At 48.3% G+C, this 22,085-nt stretch overlaps 1 protein-coding gene across 1 annotated transcript; it reads right to left on the reverse strand.

Annotated features, from left to right (window-relative positions):
• Positions 1 to 7,359: 7,359 nt before the first annotated feature.
• Cited4 (Cbp/p300 interacting transactivator with Glu/Asp rich carboxy-terminal domain 4) lies at positions 7,360 to 8,579 on the reverse strand. Its single transcript, XM_038335135.1, has one exon. It carries the CDS (start codon positions 8,360 to 8,362, stop codon positions 7,820 to 7,822), a length of 543 nt encoding a protein of 180 aa, XP_038191063.1. The 5' UTR covers positions 8,363 to 8,579; the 3' UTR covers positions 7,360 to 7,819.
• Positions 8,580 to 22,085: the final 13,506 nt, after the last annotated feature.

Genomic DNA, 22,085 nt, shown 5'->3' on the forward strand with positions numbered 1-22,085 from the left:
CACCTTCTTGCAGGAGAAGGGACTGAACCAGAAGGCATGAAGCCAGATATCCCATCTCAAGAACTAAAGGGTCTGTATGGGTGTGGTTTGAAGTCACCTCTCTCCTTTCCAGGACCCCTTGTCTGGATGTGTAAACAGCCCCTGCTCACTCATCACAGGCTGGACGCCTGGAAGCCACTATCACACACACAAGGTGCTTATCATGTGCCAGGCACCGTGCTGAGCACAAAGTAGCCGATAACTCTTGTGAGCCATAGGTTGAGTTTATCTGTATTTAAACATACTTCAAATGAAAGAAAAGAAAAACTCAGATGCCAGAAAATAGCAAAATGGCAAAGTGGCCAAATATCACATTTGGAATTTGGAACCAGAATTTATTTATTTATTTATTTATTTATTTAGTTAGTTAGTTAGTTAGTTAGTTAGTTTTCTGAGACAGAGTTTCTCTGTGGCTTTGGAGCCTGTCCTGGAACTAGCTCTTGTAGACCAGGCTGGCCTCGAACTCACAGAGATCAGCCTGCCTCTGCCTCCCAAGTGCTGGGATTAAAGGTGTGCATCACCACCACCCGGCTGGAACCAGAATTTCAACCTGGGTCTGTATGACATCAAGACCCAGGTTTGTCCTTCAACCCAAGCTGTATCTGTTGCCTCTCCTGAATAAACTGTTAATCCTCACATAAAAAGCCAAGCTTGGCCACAAGCATCTGTAGCCCTAACATAGGGCATGAGGGTTCCCCAGAGTTTGCTGGCCAGTCAATCTAACCTAAATGGGGAGCTCCAGGTTTAATGAAGAGAAAGGAAAGGTGGAGAGAAACCGAAGAAGGAATCCCACACAGACGAACACGTGGGAATGGCCTCTTCTACACGCTCTGGCACACACATAAATGCATATCACACACACATATGCGCACACATACACACATACAAATGAGGAAAATTAATAACTTCCAAAAGGTGAAAGATAGGAGATGTAAAGTTAAATAACCAGCAATAGATGTGGAGGGAATATCTAAACATTGCCCAAAGGCTTTTCCTAGTCAGCTATTAATTTTTGATTTCTTTATTTCACTTTATGTGCATGAATATTTGCTTGTGTAAATTTATATGTACTATGAGTGTGCCTGATGCCATCAGAAGTCAGAAGAGGGAGTCAGATCTCCTGAAACTGGAATTCCTGATGATTGTGAACCACAGGGTAGGTGCTGGGAATCAAACTTGGGTCTCCTGCAAAAGCAAGAGCTCATAACCACTGAGTCCTCTCTCTCCCGGCCAAAGGGCTTAGTAGCTTATAAGAATTTCTTATGTAAACTGGGTCCGGCGGCACAAGCCTGCTATCCAGCTACTCGAGAGTGAGGCAAGAGGATCACAAGTTCAAGGCCAGCCTGGGCTACAGAGAGCAGTCATGGTCTACCTGAACAACTTAGTGAGCCCTTATCTCAACAAAGCCCCCCCAACCACCCCCCCCACACACACAAAGAAAATGATGTTGGAGCTACAGTTCTGTGGATGGACTTTTCTTTGGTTCACCAGCTTACAAATAAATAAATAAATAAATAAACCCGACACAGAGACTTATCATTAATGAAGAAAGTTTGGTCTTAGCTTAGGTTTGTTCCACTAGCTCTTACCACTTAAATTAACCCGTTTATATTAATCCATGTTTTGCCTTGTGACTTTTTACCTCTCCTCCATCTTGCACCTCCTGTTTCCTCTCTGTGTCCTCTGTTGTCTTTCCTGCACCTCGATTCTTCTTCCTCTCTCTCTCTCTCTCTCTCTCTCTCTCTCTCTCTCTTGGCCTGAGAGTCCCGCCTAACCTCACCCTGCCTAGCTATTGGCTGTTCAGCTCTTAATTAAATCAATCAGAAATCAGAAGGCGCCTTAACAAAGACACATCTTTACAGTATATCAAAGATTATTCCACAACACAACTCAGTGGCAGAACCTGTCACGTGGGAGACAGTAGGTTCAATCTCCAGCACTGAGTATAAAGTTCTTATAAACTATTAAGAAAAAGCCACACAACCCCAGCAGAACCCCCAGACAGTGGTACAAACACTAATACATAGAGAAAGAAATACAAATAGACAAAATCTTTATTAAAAATTAAATAAATGGAAACTGGCTTTGAAATGTTCCTGATGCCCAGGATCACTGAGGGCGTGAGCCTGCAGGATTTCTTACGCAGAGCCGGCAGGGGCTAAGATGGAGTTAGCCGCTCTACTCCAGGAAATGTTTTATTCGCACACATCATCAGATCAAGCAATCTCCCTTCTAGGAATTCACCCCACAGAGCCCTGCCCACTGGCACACAATGTAAATAGACGAGGTCTCCTGGTAGCGTCGTTTCTTACCTCAGATTTAGGAAACGTCATTTGGGGCTGGCGAGGCAGATTGCACAACGCAGTCATTAAAAACAACGAAGTTGCCTGGCGTGGTGATGCATTCCTGTAATCCCAGCAGTAGGGGTCAAGGCAGGAGGAGCTCTGTGAGTTCCAGGCAACCCTGACTACATAATGAGTTCCAGGTCAGCCTCTTTAGAGTATGAGACCCTGTCTCCAAACACCGAGAATAGAATAAACACATGACAAGACAGAGCCATATTTACTGACTTAGAAAGAGTATGAAAATATGCTAAGTGGGGGAAAGCCAGTTAAACAAATTTTAGGGCCTTGAAAATATTTCAGTTGGTAAAGTGCTTGCCTAACAGGGTTTGATCTACAGCACCCCACAAACTGTGTGAGGTCCATGCCTGTCACTATGTCATTCTCCAGCCAACTCCATCTCACTGTTTGTTTAAGGCAGAGTCTCACATAGCCCAGGCTGGCTTTGAACTCAGTGTGTAATCTAGGCTGGTCTTGAACTCCTGATCCTCCTGCTTCCAGTTTCCAAGTCTTGGGATTACAGGCATGTGCTACTGAACCCTTAACATAAACTCTTTACCTTCCAGTCTCCAAACTGCTCTGCAGGACCTGGCAGGAGTCCTTCATGTGTAACTCTTGTCTTGTGCATCTGCAGACGTTAAAGCCCCAAATATGAAGTCCCCCTTGACCCAAACTGGACACAGATGCAGGGCAGCTGCTGTGACTGTCCATCCCAACCCTATCCCAGCCAGGTAGCACTGCACCAATTATACATAGTAATGTATATATATTTGTGTGTGTGTGTACGCGCGCGCGTGCGTGCACATGGGTGCTTGGTTTATATGAACGTCTGTGTACCACATGTGTGCACCACCTGTGAGGCCAGAAGAAGGCATCAGAAATGGAGTTACAGACCATTGTGAGCCGCCATGTGGGTGCTGTGGGAATTGAACTCAAGTCCTCTGCAGGAGTAGCCAGTACTTTTACCTCCTGTGCCAGCCATCTTTCCAGACCCTCACTACATCAATTGCAGTGTGTTCTCAGGACCCAGCTCATCTGAGTCCTTGTGACCTGCAGCCATGTTGGTGTTACTCTTCTCTTGCATGGGAGAAAGAAACCAAGGCCTTGGGAGGCTCCGCCACCTCTGCATCTCACAGGCACCAAGTGGCAAGCTCAGGCTGGGCCTCTAGTCTTGCTTCACTCAGATTCAATTCCTTTGCCAGACTCAGGCCCTGCAGAGCTAGGGTGTGCCTTGAGCTAATTCACTGTACCCCAGCTTCTTGACCTCTTGAATGGAGACGAACTTCCCAGAAGAACTCCTTATGGGATGGGCGGAGACTGAAGCAGAGGCTGGGAGAGCGTGAGCATCTCCTGGCCCTCCCTGCTACTTTCCATTGTTCTTGCACACAGTAGGCGCTCACTGGGTGCTGACGGTGTCTTTTAGTTGGCATTAATCCCGACCCAGCACTTCTAGCATCCAAGGGGCGTGATGAGTTAGGCGAGGGTGGATTAAGGAACTCATGAGGATCACTCAATAATCAGCTAAACTGCTTAAGCCGCCTGGGAAGCAGCTGCGATCAAGCTGCTCATTAATTTATTCAGCAGTGACTGCTGAGCGCTTGGCTGAGCTGGAAGGGTGACAACCACGATGGCGGCAGCGCTGGGACATTCGATTGCTCTTCCTTTGTTCTCTAATAAGGAAGGTGACACTCGGGGACCAAGGGGCAGTAGATGAGACATGCGGAGCATAACTATGGAGACATTGTTATGACCCTGGAGTTCATGGGGGACACTGTGGGGTGCCACTTCATATCCCCTTCCATGGACCTGCTGCCCTCACAGGGAAGTGGTAGCCTTTCCCTGAAGCTTCTTCTGGCATGGGGCTTATCTATAGAGGGCTGCCCTACTCAGGGCCATGCCGAGTCCAGGCACCCCACACTCCACGACTGATGAGGACAGAAGCATAAAGAAGCGTGTTGATCTAACTTGAGTCAACTTTGAAGGGCCGTTCTAGCTTCAGCGCTCTGCCCGGGGCTGGCTGGGGCTACTGTGTACCTTCTGCTCCACTGGGCTTCCTCCCCTCCCTTGTTTAGCGCAGATCCCGAAGACAATAATCTCTTGCAAACAGAATACCTTCTCAGAGTCTGCTTCCCGAGGGACCCAGCTTACAACAGTCTTACATCTGTACTGACCCTTTGCTAGGTGGCTAAAACAGCCTCCCCCAAGGCTCTAGGATCGAAGTGTCCCCCAAAGTCAGGATTTAAGGATAAGAGCATTAGACACAAGCTCCCTCCTCCTAAACACTTCATCTACTTCAACTTTGCATGTGCATGTATGTGTCTGTATGTATCTGCCATATGTGAGGGCGCCTGCCGAGGCCAGTAGAAGGTGTTAGAACCTCTAGAGCTGGAGGTAGGTAGTTTGTGAGCCTCCTGATGTGGGTGCTGGGAACTCTGAAAAGAAGCAAACATTCTTAACTACTGAGCCATCGTTCTAGTCCTTTTGTCTTTGTGAGACAGGGTCTCATGTATACCAGGCTGGCCTTAACCTCAATCTGTAGCCACGGATGACCTTGAACTCTTGACCTCTCTATGTCCACCTCCCAAGTGCAGGGGTTACTGGAGTGTGATACTTTCAACACCTTCGAAGCTTGCACCAACCTCCACAGTAGTTCTATGGCAGTTGTGCTATTAATTAGGACCCCATTTACAGAGAGGCTCTATTTGTAGACAAACACAAGACATCATTGATAAAAGATAAATAAAAATAAAGTGTGTTGGTACGGGGTAATGGGAGAAGAAAAAGAAGATGATGGTGATGAAGAAGAGGAAGAAGAAGAAAGAAAGATGGAAGGAAGCTTTGTCTGTGTCGTGACTGAGCTCCCAGCCCTTAGACTGAATTTAAAGACCCAGTCTAAGCAGGAGAGCGAGGTCCTCAGGACGGAGAGGCAGTAGGCTTTTTTAGGAGGCAGACTCCTGGGAAGAGGTGACAGATACCACAGAAGGCTGTGTACTTATGCAAAGACTAATACTCAAAGCGTGAGGGGACTTTGCGGCCAGGCAGCCCCTGAGACTGTTCCTGAACAGGGTCGTGAGACCTCAAGTCCATTGCTCTTTTCCCGTTAGCACCAGGGCTAGGACCAGGACCGGGTGTGCTATCCTAGCCCTACCTACCGTCTTATTCCATCCCTGTGCTAACCAGTTTGCCAGTGGTCCCTCTTGGGCGGACAGCAAGCTTTTCTGTTGTTTTTGTTTGTTTCTGTTTTTGTTTTGGTCCTGGGAATTTAACCCAGGTCCTTGTCCATACTAGGCAGGTCCTCTACCGTAAAACTGTGTCCAGTACTACCCCCACCCTGTGTTTTTTCCTTTTGAGACAGGGATCTTACTAGGTAGTCCAGGCTAGTCTAGAACTCACTCTGTAGTGCCGGCTGATTGCTAGTGCAGTGTCCTCCGTGTTGGATTACAGGTGTGAGCCAGCAAGTGTGCCTTACCATGGTGTCATTGTAGTCCCTTCTCCTCGGGAGGCATTGAGAGTTTACCACCTGCTTATTAACTCATTCCTGAACGGGCTCCTCACTTGCACAGAGACGGTTATGGCCTTATAAAGTAGTAGGGTAAGGTTTTCAGCCTCTTTTCACTGGTGGAAAAACCAAGGCCTAGAGAAAAGGCAGTCAAGGAAGTGCCCATCCCAGGGCCAAACCTTCCTGTCCTAATTCGATTCCTTGGTTTCTATCTTGGTCCCCGGTCCTAGGCAATGCTACAGCAAACCCAAACCACTCTGAGCTCGAAGGTCAGGCCAGTCCTGGCCAGAATCTCTTCCTTTTTCCCTCCATCTGTCCTAGAAGGCTCTGGGATCTAAGAGCAGACCTTCATTCATCTGCCAGATGCTACCTGTCACCCACTCTTCGCTCACGTTGCTGGTTTCAGAGCTGGTGTCCACACGGTATACCCCAGGATAACTCACAGCTGCTGAAGTCATATGCACAAGCACTTGGCCCTAGAGCCAAGACCAATCACTCGGAGACAGAGGGTTCAGTAGCACTGTTCTCAGGTCCCTGGAATTTACTGTCTCTTAGAGAACGCCCCACTGCCTGGCCCTGGCCCTATGGGAACCATGCCTGACCAGGCCTCTTCCTCCTGGCCTTCAGCCTAATCTCCAGCCTTTCTCCCACACAGCCGGGGAGGGTGCACTGGAGATCTGACTGGAAGGCTCGGGCTAGCACCCCACACCCTGACCTGTGAAATGAGGACTGAGCTGGCCACACAAAGTTGTGGAGGAACCATTAGTTCTTCCCTGTCTGTTCTAGATGCTGCTGGCCTTTCCGGTAGATTCCTTGCACTGGTATGTGGCCCTCCCTTTATTCAAGGTCTTGTCCTGTTCCTTAAGACGTTTGCCATTTCACAGGGTCCATCACATCAAATGTCACTCCCTGAAACTGAACCCACCTCCACCAGCTGAACTTATTCCATCTGTTTTCTGGAGAACTCTCTTCCAAGAAGGAGCTGTGTCCAGGTCTGTCCCCGACCTTGGGCACCAGTTTTCAGAATAACCGTCTCTACAGTTTACTGAGTTAACTCAGAGTGTGACAGTATGCTATCTATAGTCATCACGCGGACGAAAGTCCGTAAGGCTCTGGGTTCAATCCCTGCTCCCGCCACCCCCTCATGATAGTAAGACCAAGACCACCACCACTCCCTGCAAGGAAACGGGAAGGGGCAGTGTCCTGACAAGAGAGCGAGTCTCTGTCCAAGGCTAGAGGAGCCTGGATCTCCAGGTGCCCTCCAGTCCCTGGAGCTGTAGCAGCTGGGAAGTCCAGTGGGTTAAGCGCTCAGCTGGCCTGGCAGGGGCCTGGGCCGCTCAGGTTATGACAATTGCACAACTCTCAAGCCATTTTCAAAAGAAACGATGGAGTTTCCTGTCCTTTGGGCTGCCAGCCTCGGGCTTTTGCAAGTTACTCGTGCTTGAGAGTGGAGATGAAAAGGAAGTAGAAACTCAAAACTGTAAAACAACCCAGTTTTATTTTGATTTTAGAGGCTACTGAGAGCTCCACTCAGCAAGGGTTAAGTGTAAAACCTTCCCTCCCCCAGGCTAAAGGCCCAGGGAAGATGGGGGTTCAGGGGGAGATGGCTCTGGAGACCCAATCCAGTTAGTGGGCAGCACAAGAAGGTCAGGCAGAGGCCTGCAATGGCTCAGATTAGGGGGAGGGGTCGGGGAAAGAGTACGCAGAATTCAAGGACGTGGAATCCAAAGACTGGTCAGTCCCCTCCTTTTGACCGCTGAGATTTGGGTGAGAGAAGCAAGACCCAACTGTCACCCGGCAGGAGGCAGGGCCTCGAGGCAAGGCAGGCAGCCCTAGCTGGAGCCATCTGGGCGAGTAAACCCAGCGCCTCCACCCTCACGGAGGGTGCGTGCAGGCCGGGCCACCGCTCGCAGAGTCCCGCGTGTCTCGGCAGACGCGCTCAGCAGCTCACCGAGCCGGCGGGTGGCGCCGACCCCAGGTCCGACAAACAGTCAAACTCGCTCTGGCCCAGGAAGAGCTCGGGCAGTTCGCGCACGCGGTGCAGCCCGAGCTCGAGCTCCAGCGACTTCAGCGCCTCCTCGTCTATGAGCTCGGCGTCCATGCAGCCCAGGGAAGGCGGCGGCGGCAGGGGGGACGCGCCTCCGGGCGCTGGCTGCAGAGGTGAGGGGCCTCCGGCGACTCCCGAGGGTACAGGGATGCGACCCGGGGGCGGCGTGGTGGTAGCGGGCTGCAGGTGCGCGCTACCGGCACCTGGCGACTGAGCGACGGGGAAGGGCTGGAAGGAGGACGGCGATCCGAAGGAGCCGTATGCCAGGGTCCCGGGTGGCGGCGGCGGTCCCAGCGGAGCCCCCCGGGGCCGCAGACCGCTGTCCAGGCCGGGGCTTGCGTATGTCTGTAGAGTCCGGGGCGCGTGGGCGCCGTGGGCGTGCGGCGACACCTGCAGCAAGCAGTAGCCCTCGGCGAGCATCAGGTGGTCGGCCATGGCAGCGGGCGGACGGTCAGTGCGCGCCCCGGGTCCCGGCCAGTGGATCCTCTTGGACGGGAGTCCGGGACACCGTGTCGTCTCTGAAACTCAGCCAGGCAAAAGAAGACCGAATCAGATTCGTCCACTCTCACCTGGGTCCTCTGGATCTCCTCTCTCCTTCACTATCCCACCGCCGCGGTTGCAGGCCGCAATAGAACCAGACACCCTAAGGTCTAGGTCCGCCGACAAGAGTACCGCGCCTCAGAACTGGCGATTTCTTATACCTAGAGGCGGGGTCGCCACGCCCCCTGCCTGTTATTGGTTGGATGAATCCCTTGTGGGCGGGTCGCGCGTCCCTCTAACAAACCTTCGGCTCCGCCCCTACTGGAGCAATGCCCTTTGGGCCTCCAGCGGAGTCCCAGGTTGCCCGAGTTTTGGGATGGGGAGGGGGAGTGGTTGAAATTTCTCTGGTGCTGGGTCAGACCTTCGAGGTTCTGGCTAACAGGGGATGTGGTGTAGCTTAAATTTGCCAGAAAATAAAGTGGGAGAACAAGTTCCTGGAGCTACAGGATCTTGGGGTTCACTCAACTTAATTTTCCAGACTGAGGCTCAGACATGGAAGATTTCCTGGAAACACACAGTAATGCCTTCAGGGTTCAAACCCAGGCCTATTGCACTTCAGCGAAGCAGGGTTGTTCGGAGAGGTCAGCAATCTGTCCCCACAATCCCCAGGGAGCCGGTTGCTCCTTCTCTGACTCTCTTTTTGCTCTGTCTGTTGAAGCATGTCCCGAGTTGTTATTACAGTAATTTATGGGCATGCCTCCTGAAGGACTTGTTCATGTTCTCACCCTCAGCACTTGGCCCACAGCCTGGTCCAGAGCTGGCTTTCTGTAAAAGTGGAATGAGTGAGCGAACGGTGGCGTGAATTGCAGCTCATTCACCAGGCTGCGGCTTCTTCCTCTGTAGGATGCTGGCAAGAGCGGCAGAGACCACACGCACTTATGGCGCGGGTTAGCTGTGTGTGTGTGTGTGTGTGTGTGTACGGAGCCCTCCTGTAATGCCTGGCACATACATATGCAAATGTTCCTCAACTGAGCTAAAGGCTGGATATAGGGTTATCTCTAAAGATCTTCCGGCGGGGGATTTTCACACCTTCTTTGGATTACAATAATCCTAACTTGGATTTCTAGAGAGCTTTACATTCTACAAGCATCTTTCTGGAAGCAGGGTATGAACTTTAGCCCTCTTTTGCAGATAAGGACACGGAGGCACCCAAAGTAAAAGTGGCTGTGCAGGAGTCCGAAGCAATTTCTTAAAAAGCGTATTACACTCTTTGAGCCACAGGCAGGCCAGGAGACAGGTTCCTTGAACCTTGACTTCCACACGTTGGTTTTTTTTCCTCTCATGGCTCCCCTCCCCCTGCAGCAGCCTCTGGACTTCCTGGAACTGTGGTTTATCTAGCTGGTGTAGAGGGGAGAAGCTTAGCCAAGAAGTTCAGAGGGGCCCAAGTTCTAATCATAGTCTGCCACCAGCAGGCATGTGACCCTTGACTGATGGGCGGGGGTGGCGGACGTCCAGGGATTTCACAGGGCCTCGGCTTTCTGCTGACGGTCCTTGCTGGAGTGCCCAAGAGAATGTGGGAGGGTCACGAATCTTCCCCCTTTCCCAGCCTGGTGTAATGAACGCCCCGGGCTATCTTTTTCTCTCTGAATAAGGCTCCACACAGAGATTCCTAACCCTGACTGGACTTCTGTCTCATCTGGAGGTGTGCATGGTTAGAGGGAGCCCTAACCTTCTGACTCTGTCACTGAAGAGTTCATTTGTTTGCTATTTATTTATTTTAGACAAGGACTTGCTATGCAACCCAGGGCCTTGACATTGCTCCTGTGCCTCTGCTTTCCTCGTGCTTGAACTGTGGGTGGTTTTGAATCATGAGACTATCTGTGAAAAAAAATCATCCTGGCATAGTTGGTCTAAGGACACTGGTGCATCACGAGACAGTTTCCCTTAACAAAGAGTGTGTGTGAATTAATCCTTTAGAGAGTTTTTTTTTTTTTTTTTTTTTTTTGGTTTTTCGAGACAGGGTTTCCCTGTAGTTTCTAGAGCCTGTCCTGGAACTAGCTCTTCTAGACCAGGCTGGCCTCGAACTCAGAGATCCGCCTGCCTCTGCCTCCCGAGTGCTGGGATTAAAGGCGTGTGCCACCACCGCCCGGCTCTTTAGAGAGTTCTTTAACTTGGAGCTGGAGAAACGGCTCAGCACTGAGGAGAGCTTGCTGATCCTCCAGATGATTTAGGTCACTTCCCACTGTCCACACTAGGAACTGTACAACTAATTCCAGCTCTGGATCATCCAATGCCCTCTTTTCACTTTTGTGGGTCCCATCACACACACACACACACACACACACACACACAAATTCCAAAGAAGTCTTCTTTAAAGTTCTTTAATTTGATAAACAAATATCAAAAGCCAACACTATATTGGACATTAATATATAAGACCCTATATCAGACATTAATCAATTTGTAACTTTCACATTTTCAAGGTCAGAAAAAAATTCTGAGAATCTGGTGGAAGCTGCAGACATTGTGGCCCAAATCTAACTGCACATGTATTTGGTGCATTAAATGATGGAGCTGGGGGGCATAACAACTCATTAGGGAAGTGCTTGCTATGCAGACTTGGAGGCTTGAGCTTGGATTCTCAGCACCTACAGAAAAAGCTGAGAGCAACGTCTTATGTTGGGAAATAAATAAATGCATATAAAAAATAAAGTGGAGAATGATAGGAGACACCAGATTTTACCCTCTGACTTCTACATGCATCACATACACACATGAGCACACACTTAAACACAGATGCACATATACAGCACATCCATGCACGCAAACATATTAGATACTTGGAGACATATAGTAAACAACAAAATAAGTCAAATGAGGCCCTACATGGTGGAAAGTGATGGGTGGCATGGGAATAGAGAGAACTAAGGGGAAACAGGGTACAGGAGAGGAGCTGCAGGTTGCAGATTCTAGGGGAGTCAGCAGGAGAGAAGCTAAGCCTCACTGAGACTGTGAGGTTGGAGCAGAGGTGGAAGAGTCAGGAATGGCTCGTGGCTGTAATCCCGTCCCACATAAGCTAAGGCAGAAGGATTGCTGAGTGTTCAAGATCAGCATGGGCTATAGTGTCTCAATAAAACTAAAGAGGAAATGAAGGAAAAAAAGGAAAGAGGAAAAGCTATTGGCCATGTGGTGTCTGGGGGGGAGGAGCTACCAGATAGCCATGGTGATGTCATTTCCAGCAAGTTATAGATTTTAGAGCATTTTGGATTCGTGTATGTGTGTGTGTGTGTGTGTGTGTGTGTATGTGTGTGGTGTGTGTGTACATGTATGTGTGTATGTGTGTGATGTGTGTGTGTGTGTGTGTGTGTGTGTGTGTGTGTGTGTGTGTGTGTGTAGGCCAGAGGTGGATGTTTAGTGTCTTCTTCAATTGCTTTTCTCCTTATTTTGAGACAGGTTTTCTCACTGAACCTGGAGCTCTCTGATTGTGCTAGACTGACTGGCCAATGAGCCCAGGAAGTGCACCCCCAGTCTCTGCCTCCCCAGGTCTGGGATTACAGGCTCCCCAGTCTCTGCCTCCCCAGGTCTGGGATTACAGGCTTGTGCTATCACCCTCAGCATTTTTTCTGTGAGAATCTGAAGTCTCGGGTCACTATGTCTGCGTGCCTGGTGCCCTTGGAGGTCAGAAAAGGGCTCCAGGCCCCTGGATCTGAAGTTAAAGATGATGGTTATGAAGCACCACATGGGTGCTGGGAATTGAACCTAGATCCTCTGCAAGAGCAATACAATCTCTTAACCACTGGGCAATTTCTCCAGTCCCAACTTTTAAAATTTTAAATTAAAGATGCTCAAGTCTATGCAAAAAGCCCAAAATTCAATAAACTTCCAAATCTGAAGAGTTTCTGATCCCAAGCATGTTAGATAGTCAACCCATGCTACCATTTCACAGAGGAGGAAAGAGACTCGACCATTGACATCACTCAGCTATTGATGGAGGAGGGAGTGTGGTGTCCCCTGCCCACCCTGTTGTCTCCCAGGGCCACTCTCTTTCTCTTTGTTGCCAGCATGCCTGAAGATCTGATTTCACAGTTCTGATGGCTTGCTGTCTTAGTTAGCGTTTCTATTGCTGTGAAGAGACACCATAATCGTGACAGCTCTTATAAGGAAACATTTAATTGGGGCTGGCTTACAGTTTCAGAGGTTCAGCCCGTTATTGTTGTGGCAGTTTGAATGTAATAAATCCCCCAAAGCTCAGAGGGGATGGAACTATTGAGAGGTATGACTTTGTTGGAGTAGATATGACCTTATTGGAGGAAGTGTGTTGCTATATGTGTGTGTGTGGGGGGGTGTGCTTTGAGGTCTCATATGCTCAAGATACACCCAGTGTCTCAGTTCACTTCCTGGTGCCTATGCAAGATGTAGAACTCTCAGCTACCTCTCCAGCACCGTGTCTGCCAGCACACCATGTCCCATCATGATGATAATGGACTGAAACTCTGCTCTGTAAGCCATCAGTTAAATGTTTTCCTTTATAAGAGTTGCCATGATCATGGTAACTCTTCACAGCAATAGAAACCCTCACTAAGACAATCGTCATGGCAGGGAGCATGGTGGCACTCAGGCAGACATGGTGCTGGAGAGATACCTGAGAGTTCTACTGCATGCACACTGGCACCATGAGGGAAGAGTGAGACACTGGGCCTAACCTGAGCATCAGAGACCTCAGAGCCCGCCTCCAGTGACACGCTTCCTCCAACAAGGCACACCTCCTAGTTGTACCACTTCCTGTGGGCCTAGTGGGAGCCATTTTCATTCAACCCACCACACTTGCTCTGCCTGGAGTGCTGTCTCCTCCCCTAGGTCAGCTTGGCCAATGTCCTCACCCACTCAGTCTTCACCCAGACATCACCTTTCTCTTACCCTAGGTAATTGTAGTGGTGTTCTAATGTGTCCACAAGTTCTTGGACATTCCTGTCTTCAATTCCCCTCTCCCTGAACATGGGAGAGATGGCAAGACTCACTTCTCACAAGCAGGGCAGAGCTGGTAGAGATCATCTAACTTTAAGGCATGAAGGATGGTGTGGAGTGCTCATTTCTTCTTATTCTTCTCCTTTTATTCCTTCTCCTCCTCCTCCTCCTCCTCCTCCTCTTCCTCTTTCTTCTCCTATTCGTCTTCCTCCTTCTTGAGATGGGATCTCTTGTAGCCTCCATGGTTAGTCCTAACCTTGCTGTGTAGCTGAGGATGGCCTTCAAATCCCAATCCTTGTGTCATTGCCTACCAAGTACAGGGATTGCAGGTGTGTGCTTCCACATCTGGCTTTGGCTTTTTCTTGAAACAATCCTGTGTTCTGGGGGAAGTGAGCTGGTGTGGTGTGGAAACCCTTAAGCAGCCGTGGAAAGGCCTACAGGATGTGGAACCATGGTGCTACAGACTTTCACCAGCCTTTGGATTTGTCAGCCATCATGGATGGGAACCCCCAGGTCCGATCAAACTTTTAAATGTCTTGCCGGGCGGTGGTGGCACACGCCTTTAATCCCAGCACTCGGGAGGCAGAGGCAGGCGGATCTTTGTGAGTTCGAGGCCAGCCTGGTCTACAAGAGCTAGTTCCTGGACAGGCTCTAGAAACTACAGGGAAACCCTGTCTCAAAAAAAAAAAAAAACCCAAAAAACAAACAAAAAAAACCTTTTAAATGTCTTCAGCCCTGTATCCTGTTTGCAGCCTCATAGAGACCCGGATTCAGGTGACTTATGGATTCCTGTCTCCTAGTAACAGAGGTACCAAATGTGCATGTTTTAAATTGCTAAGTGTTGAGGCGATGTGCTAAATGGCAAGAAAACTATTATATTAATGAGGCAGCCTGTCTTTGTTTCATTTCTGGAATGGGACTCACCTTACTCTGATTATTATTATTATGATTATGATTATTATTATTATTATTATTTTGGTTTTTTGAGACAGAATTTCTCTGTGTAGCCTTGGCTCTCCTGGAACTTGCTTTATAGATCAGGTCAGATTTGAACTCAGATGTCCACCTGTCTCTGCCTCCCAAGCGCTGAAATAAAAGGTGTGCACCATAACCCCACCCAATTTTTTTTTATTTTTTAATCATTATATCTGAACACACTACACAATTCACTTGTTTATTGTTTATAACTCCACCATATGCATGACAGCCACACAAAGTCAGGGAAATAACCTTTTCATTTAGGCATCTAAAAGAGTGTCAGACATTTTATTAAATATGAAATATTGCCAATATAAGATCTTATCCCCCAAAAAAATTCTGTAAAAATGAATCTGTCTGTCTTTAAATGAATAAAACATGGTTGTAAGTACTCTGAGTTTTCAAATGTAGAATGAGAAAAATTAACCTGGCATAGTGACTCACACCTGTGAGCCTGAGCTTCAGCTCTCAGAAGGCTGAGGCAGGAGGACCAAGAGTTCAAGAGTCAGGCCAGCCTGGGCTACATAGTGAGATTCTACATTAAAAAAATAAAGTTGGTTTTGTACAGGCAGCAATATGCTCAGCTGAAAAAAGAGACACACTACTGGGCAATGAGGTATGAGCACAGAAGCCCACCTAAGCAACCTAAAGGCTCTTTAAAAATAGATGGAATTATCCAGAAGTAATAAATCCATAGAGGCCCAACACTGATTTACAGTTGTCAGGGGCAGGAAGAATGGGAGTAGCTGGTGGGAATGAGGGTTTCTTTTAGCATGGTAAAATGTTTTGCTGGTTTGATGTGGATGTTGGCTGCAGAGCAGGGTGACTGTGTTAAATGCCATGGAACTGTTTTCTTCAACATGACTCACTTCAATGTTATGCGACTTTCCCCTTATCTGGGAAACAGAGCCTCCCACAAACCCTGCTTGGCTTCAGCCAGCGCTCACACCTTTTGCGGTTCCTCTTCTCCGGCTGGGGAGGGAGATGTGATGCCCAGAGCAGGGGCAGCTATCTTTCAGACCTGAGGACAGCTGGTTTTTATACAGCAATAATGACAGCTAGTGCTTATGGAGTTGTACTTACCATGCTCCAGACACTGCTCTGAGCTCTTTTTAAATTTTATTTATTTTTATTTATGTGCATTGGTATTTTGCTGTATGCGTGTGAAGGTGTCAGATCTCCTGGAACTGGAGTTACAGGCAGTGGTGAGCTGCCATGTGGGTGCTGGGAACTGAATCCCGGCTCTCTGGAAGAGCAGTCAGTGCTCTTAACTATTTAGCCATTTCTCCAGCCCTCTGAAGCTCTTTACAGATGTCAGATCATTTAATGTTCGCTACAGTCCCACGAGGAAGGTGCTGTTACCCCCATCTCAGATGAGAAAGCTAGTACAGAGAAGAGTCTGGGCCCATGTTAGCAGTGTGGAATCTAGTGGGAACCTGCACCCTCTGTGCTCCCAGGAACTTCTGTAGAAGCCCAAGGTTCTTTGGAAGGTAGAGGGCTCTCCCTGACTATGAGGTCTCACTGCCAGCAAGGTCTCATCTGCGCTAAACAGTATGTGTGGTGTCGGGTAAGGCACGCGAAGGGCAAAGCATCACAAATGTCAGGCTGAGACGGGGAAGTGGGCTTTGTCATTCAAGGGCACAGAGAAGCTGTGACTGTACAGGGCAAGCTTCGGGAAACACCAGGTACCCAGGCCAGGCTAAAATCACGGGCATTTCTGTTTAGGGGGCAGAACAGGCCTGAAAGATGAATGCCTGTGATGCCAAAAATCACCCACGCCAGCTTTCTGGGCTTCTCACAGCAGCCCAGGAAGGAGAAAGGCAGGACAGTTTCACCCACTTCACAGAAAAGAACTGAGTGTCAGAGAGCCATTGTCCAGCTAGCAAGGGCTCAAGGGTGGGACTTGAGCCCGGGTCTTCTAACTTCTTTCCCACACTTATTCACCTATGCAAGTGATGGCCACCCTGACTCCTTAGGGAAAGACGGGCCCCAAGAGGGTTCTGAGTACAGGAGGGTGCTCCCACTGGAATGGCCTCTCTTGCAGACAATAGGATGGGTTGGGTGTGAGAATTGCTAAGGCATGACAACAGACTCATCCACTCACTTATTCATTCATCCACTCAAAGATGCATCCTGAACTCCTGCCAAATGCCAACCACTCCCTACTGCAATGGAACACACAACTAAGTGACAATATCCAGCATTGCAGGAACAGGGTGTGCTGGTGGTACACACTTGTAATTCCAGCATTTGAAGGTAAGGGCAGGAGGATCAGAAATTCACATTTGAGTTTGAGGTCAAGGACTGCCTGGACTTCATAAGAAAGATCCTGTCTAAAACAATGGAGGCAAAAGAAGAGAGAGAGGAGAGAGAGAGAGAGAGAGAGAGAGAGAGAGAGAGAGAGAGAGAGAGAGAGAGAGAGAGAGAGAGAGAGAGAGAGAGAGAGAGAGAGAGAGAAAGAGAGAGAGAGAGAGAGAGAGAGAAAGAAAGATTGGAGGAAGCCCTCTTCACAAGTGGCTGTGGTGGGAATGGCTTCCAAATGGTCACATGTTTGAATGGTTGGTCCCCTGTGAATGAATGGTTTAGGAAGGATGAGGAGGTGTGGCCTTGTTGGAGGAGGTGTGTCACTGGGGATAGATTCCTTCTGAGTTTGCTCTTTCTGCCTTCTGTTCTTGGTTTAAGATGTAAGCTCTCAGCTGATCCTACTTGCCTCTACTTTACTCTAACCTTCTGAAACCACAAGCCAAATTAAACACTTCATTTTGCAAGTCTCTTTGGTCATGGGTTTTTTTCACAGCCATAGAATAGTAACTAACCACTACAGTGATCTTGTGCTGAATTCTGAAGGAGAATAGGAACCAGTTCTACCAAGAACAGAGGAATATGTTCTGGGTCAAGGATCATCGTGTGCAGACGGGCTTGGGAGGGAAGAAATTGGTGGATTGGAAGTGCTAAGGTAGGCTCAGGGGTTGGAGGCTGCAGAGACCAAGTCAGCAATCAAACAGGTGAGCGAGGGTCAGGCCATGAGCATGTGAGGCAGGGAGCATGCTGGGTGTCAAGAGGAAGAGGAAGCTACTGAATCCAGGGTCACTGTGGTGTCCCATCGGGCCCACAAGTTTGTGACCCGTGGAAAAGTGAGACAAAGGAGAGGACAGGGAACCGAATGCCCACAGTGAAGGCAGAAGTCAAATTGAGTCTTTAGAATTCTGCTGGGAATTTATGGCATGTGTTCTCACCAGTTCATTTCTTATGATGATAGGTTTGTTTGGGCACTCTTTGTATGATGGTATGTGAAAACATTATACCATGAAAGCACATGTTGTCACACATACATAGGTTCTCAGTGCCCTTAAGTAAGATGGTGCAAATAACTGAGAGCAATAAGTCAATAACTTATACCATTAAGTCATTTGAGTCATCTCTAGGTGACTTACACACCTAAGACAGTATAAACAACATCTAAGTAGTTGTTATATGCTGTCTTGTTTAGGGAATATTGACAGGAAGTTTCTCTATGTGTTTAGCACAGACACAATTTCGGGGTGAATACTTTTGGTCTGTGGTTGTTTGAATTCATCAGTGCAAAGTCCAGGGATGCAGGGGGTGGGCAACCAACTTAAAAACCTTTAGACATACAGGAAAGAGAGGAAAATTGGAAGGAGTGCCCATGGGCTGTCTGTATGGATTAAATATGTAGTCACTGGGTCTAATCCCTTCTTTTAGTTGCTTCTGCCAGGTTTTTGTTGTTGTTTCGGTTTTTTGTTTTTTTGTTCTTTGTTCTTTGCTTTTCGTTATTTACAGTAGTGAGAAAGATAACTAACTCAGGCCAGGAAGGAGATAGCCCTCAGGGACAGGTAGAACCAGGTGTTTTTTATGTGTCTCTTGTCTTTGCAGACCATCTGCACACTGTAGAAAACATTGGTTTTTGTACCTTGCAACAACAGCTAATGACAAAAACTCAACTTCTTTCTTTATATATTATGTCTAAGACAGTTTTGGAAGAAACGCTTGGCTCAACTTAAGCCAATAACCTCGTCAGAAAAGTAACCAGGTGACATAGGCCAGTGATGAGAAGACACAGGAGCCAGGTGGCACAGGACAGGCTCTGTGCCTAGCTGGAGCTTAATGTATGCTAACTGACTTTAGCCTCATAATACAACAGGCCAATCAGAGCTGTTATCCCCTCTTCTTAAGAAAACTGAGAAGCCGGGCGGTGGTGGCGCACGCCTTTAATCCCAGCACTCGGGAGGCAGAGGCAGGCGGATCTCTGTGAATTCGAGACCAGCCTGGTCTACAAGAGCTAGCTCCAGGACAGGCTCTAAAGCTGCAGAGAAACCCTGTCTCGAAAAACCAAAAAAAAAAAAAAAAAAAAAAAAAAAAAAGAAAAATAAAAGAAAAAGAAAAAGAAAACTGAGGCACAGAGAGCTGAAGCAACTTCCCCAAGATCACACAGCCAGAAGGAACTGCAGCTAGGACACTTAGCAAGGCTGCCTAACTCCAGAGCCCACACTCCTAATAACCATGTTACTCCACTTTTCTCTCGTATAGTTTTCTGGAAAGATCCAAAGGGCTGAGGGCTGGGCAAGGTGGAGGCGCTCCACAGAAAGAACTGAACGCTAGCCCAGAGATGGGGAGAGCCTAGGAGTTCTTAAACTGCATTCAGCTCTCTGTCTGTCACGTGGTGACAACATTGGAAGGTGTGGAAGGATCTGGGAACAATGGGTGGACATTACCAGGAATGGTTTCAATTCAGTGGAAGGAATTTCACCAGTCAGGGAGGTGGATATTCAAGGTCACCCAGCCTGTCACTGGCTGACCGTGATTGTCACCCTCGGTTGTAGTTTTCCTCGGGTTATGCTGGTAACTATGCGGCCCAAGCTTGATTTTTTTTTTTTTTCTCAGAGAGTGGGGAGAGATGCTGGTGAGTGTGGGGTGGGGAGAAACGGCACCCTATCTCTCTGCCCCATCTCCCCGAGGACCCGTTCTTACCCAGAAGAAAGGGAGTGTGTGATCACCTCTAGTTGTCTTGTTGGTGAGACCATGACTGCTTCTTCCACAGATGTGCCAATTCCCAGAGGGAGAATCCTGTGCTCTCTTGAATGTCCAGCTCAGGGCAGCCCTGGAGGTAGACAGGGACTCCATGTGGTTTGAGTCCTGCTCCCCTCGCCGGGCTTAGACTATGAAGGCGAACAGGATTGGACAGTAATGTAGTTGTTGTTTTTTTTTTTAACTCTTTGAGGGCCTGCCAAATAAATACAGAGACTTATTCTTACTTATGAATGTCCAGCCTTAGTTTGGCTTGTTTCTATACAGCTTTTTTTTAGCTTAAATTATCCCATTTCTCTTTAATGTTTCTCTTTAATGTTTTTGTTTTGCTTCTGGACTTTTTACCTTTCTTTATTCTGTGTGTCTTTCCTTCTTATTCTGTGGGTGGCTGTGTGGCTGTGCAGCTGGACCCTGATGTCTTCCTCTCCTCCTTTTTTTGCTCCCAGCTCCTCTTTTCAGATTTCTCCTCTATTTATTCTCTCTGCCTGGCAGCCTCACCTAGCCCTCTCTCCTGCCTAGCTATTGGTTGTTCAGATCTTTATTAGATCAAACAGGTGTTTTAGATAGGCAAAGCAACACAGCTTCACAGAGTTAAACAAATACAACATAAAAGAATGCAACACATCTTTGCATCATTAAACAAATGTTCCACAGCATAAACAAATGTAACACATCTCCAACTAATATTCCACAACACAGTAAGGGGCCACTAAGGCGCCTATGGGCAGCATGGTTCTGAGTCTGATGAGGGCCACCCTTAAAAAGGATTTCCCAGGTACATCTTGATCAGTTTCGTGATAGAAGAGTGGCAATGGAAATGGTTTCTATCGGTCATGCTCTGATCAATAGCACCTTGAAGGGAATAAGGAAAAGTGGGGTGAAATTATTTTGGGGAAGGAAATGGCACTTTCTCACAAGGTGCCAAGGTCTGGTGTACCCCTCTTAGGAAGAGAGCAAGCCTCCATATCCCAGGGTTCCTGGTGACCAGGGAGGAAGTCTTGCCTCAGCTAGATGACTCCTAGCTATTTAACCTGTCTAGATGTGAGTCATTCATGCAACAGGAGATGCTCACATGGCCACATCTTGCTAGGCATGTGCTTTAGCCAGCTAAGCAATGACACCCTACTGGTAGCCACATTTTAAGAGGAAAAGAGAAATGAGTGGAATAGATTTCATTTCATTGGTATGTTTAGTTTAACCCTTTCCATCCAAAATAACATCATTATAATATGTAATTAATGTAAAAATAATAAAAGTGTGGTACTGGTGACTGAACCCAGGACCTTGTGCATGCTAGGCAAGCACTCTCCCGTTCAGCCACATTCTGGCCTCAGTATACAAAGCTATGGTGGGTTTTTGTAACACATCTTGAGAGCAGTTGAGTGTTTGGTACTTAAACCACAGTTTTTACCAACATTTATTTAATTGTGTGTGTGTGCACACTCATGTGTATGTGTGCATGTGTGGAGGTCAGAGGACAACTCCTGAGTCTTGGTTTTCACCTTCCACCATGCAGGTCCCAGAGATTGAACTCCGGTTGTCAAGCTTGGTAGCAATCACCTTTTCTCCCAGGGAGCCATCTCTCCAGACCCACTGTGCTACAGTTTTGATTCTCCTGTCAAACGCTCATTCACAACACGGGGTGAGCAACTGCCAGCCATACTGAGCAGAGAGGTTTTTAGAGCATGGATTCTGGCTCTGAAGATCCAGAAGTCTCAGAGTTTCTTCCTCCTGGGGAGTGGCTAGAGGCAGTGGGAAGAGGCAAACCCGATTCTAGCTGGCTTCTACCCTCTCCTCTGTCACTTTCTCCTTTGAGAGGATGCCACTGCCTGGGCAGAGTTGTCAGGAAATTTTGGAGAGATTCTCTAGACCTGACTGGAGAGGGACTGATTACCTCCGTCTCCCCACAACCCACCCCCGCTACTCCCCCTGCCCACTTTGATGCACTCCTGTTTTCACGGCTGTTGCTGCCTGTAATGAGCTAGCCTCCACTTGGGAGCTATAGGTCCAAAGATAAAAGATGGAGGTCCTGAGAAGCTGGGCTGTGCTTGTATTTCCTGAGCAAGAAGTAGCCCACCATGCCTGGGGAAGCATGGCAGTTCCTAAGGAGACCAGTGCCTACCATGTTCTCAGCAAGCCTTGGCTAGATACATGGAAGAGAGCAAGGAAAGTAGGTGAAGGGAACATTGCCGAGGCTGGTCCAGCTGGGGCACCAAAGGCAGAGGAAAAGGTGTCTTAAGTACCTGGTTTGTCCCCTCATCTGTAGGCTCTCGCTCCTTTCCTGGAAGTGGGAGGTAGGCAATGGTGTCTATATTCGGCAGAGAAGGAAATGAAAGCTGGAGAATTTTGGTGACCTTCTGGGTTGAGGGCCCATTTGATCTGATTTCAAAGGCTGGTCTTTCTAGGTGCTTGTTGACATGTCCTCATGTGGCCATTGCCAAGAACCCAGCAATGACCAAGTCCTTGGCTGTCACTGTTGTGCTTAGGAGTTGGGGTGGCTCCCCTTCCCTGGAGTTCCTGGAAAGGCCTCCTGCACCAGAGGCCACCACTCCATGGGCCTGGAACTCACCCAGTCACATTCTCTCTCTCTCTCTCTCTCTCTCTCTCTCTCTCTCTCTCTCTCTCTCTCTCTCTCTGTCTCTCTCTCTGTGTCTGTCTCTCTCTATCTCTGTCTCTCTGTCTCTCTCTC

This window comes from Arvicola amphibius, chromosome 6 (assembly GCF_903992535.2).
Source record: "Arvicola amphibius chromosome 6, mArvAmp1.2, whole genome shotgun sequence".
Classification (NCBI taxonomy): Eukaryota; Metazoa; Chordata; class Mammalia; order Rodentia; family Cricetidae; genus Arvicola; species Arvicola amphibius.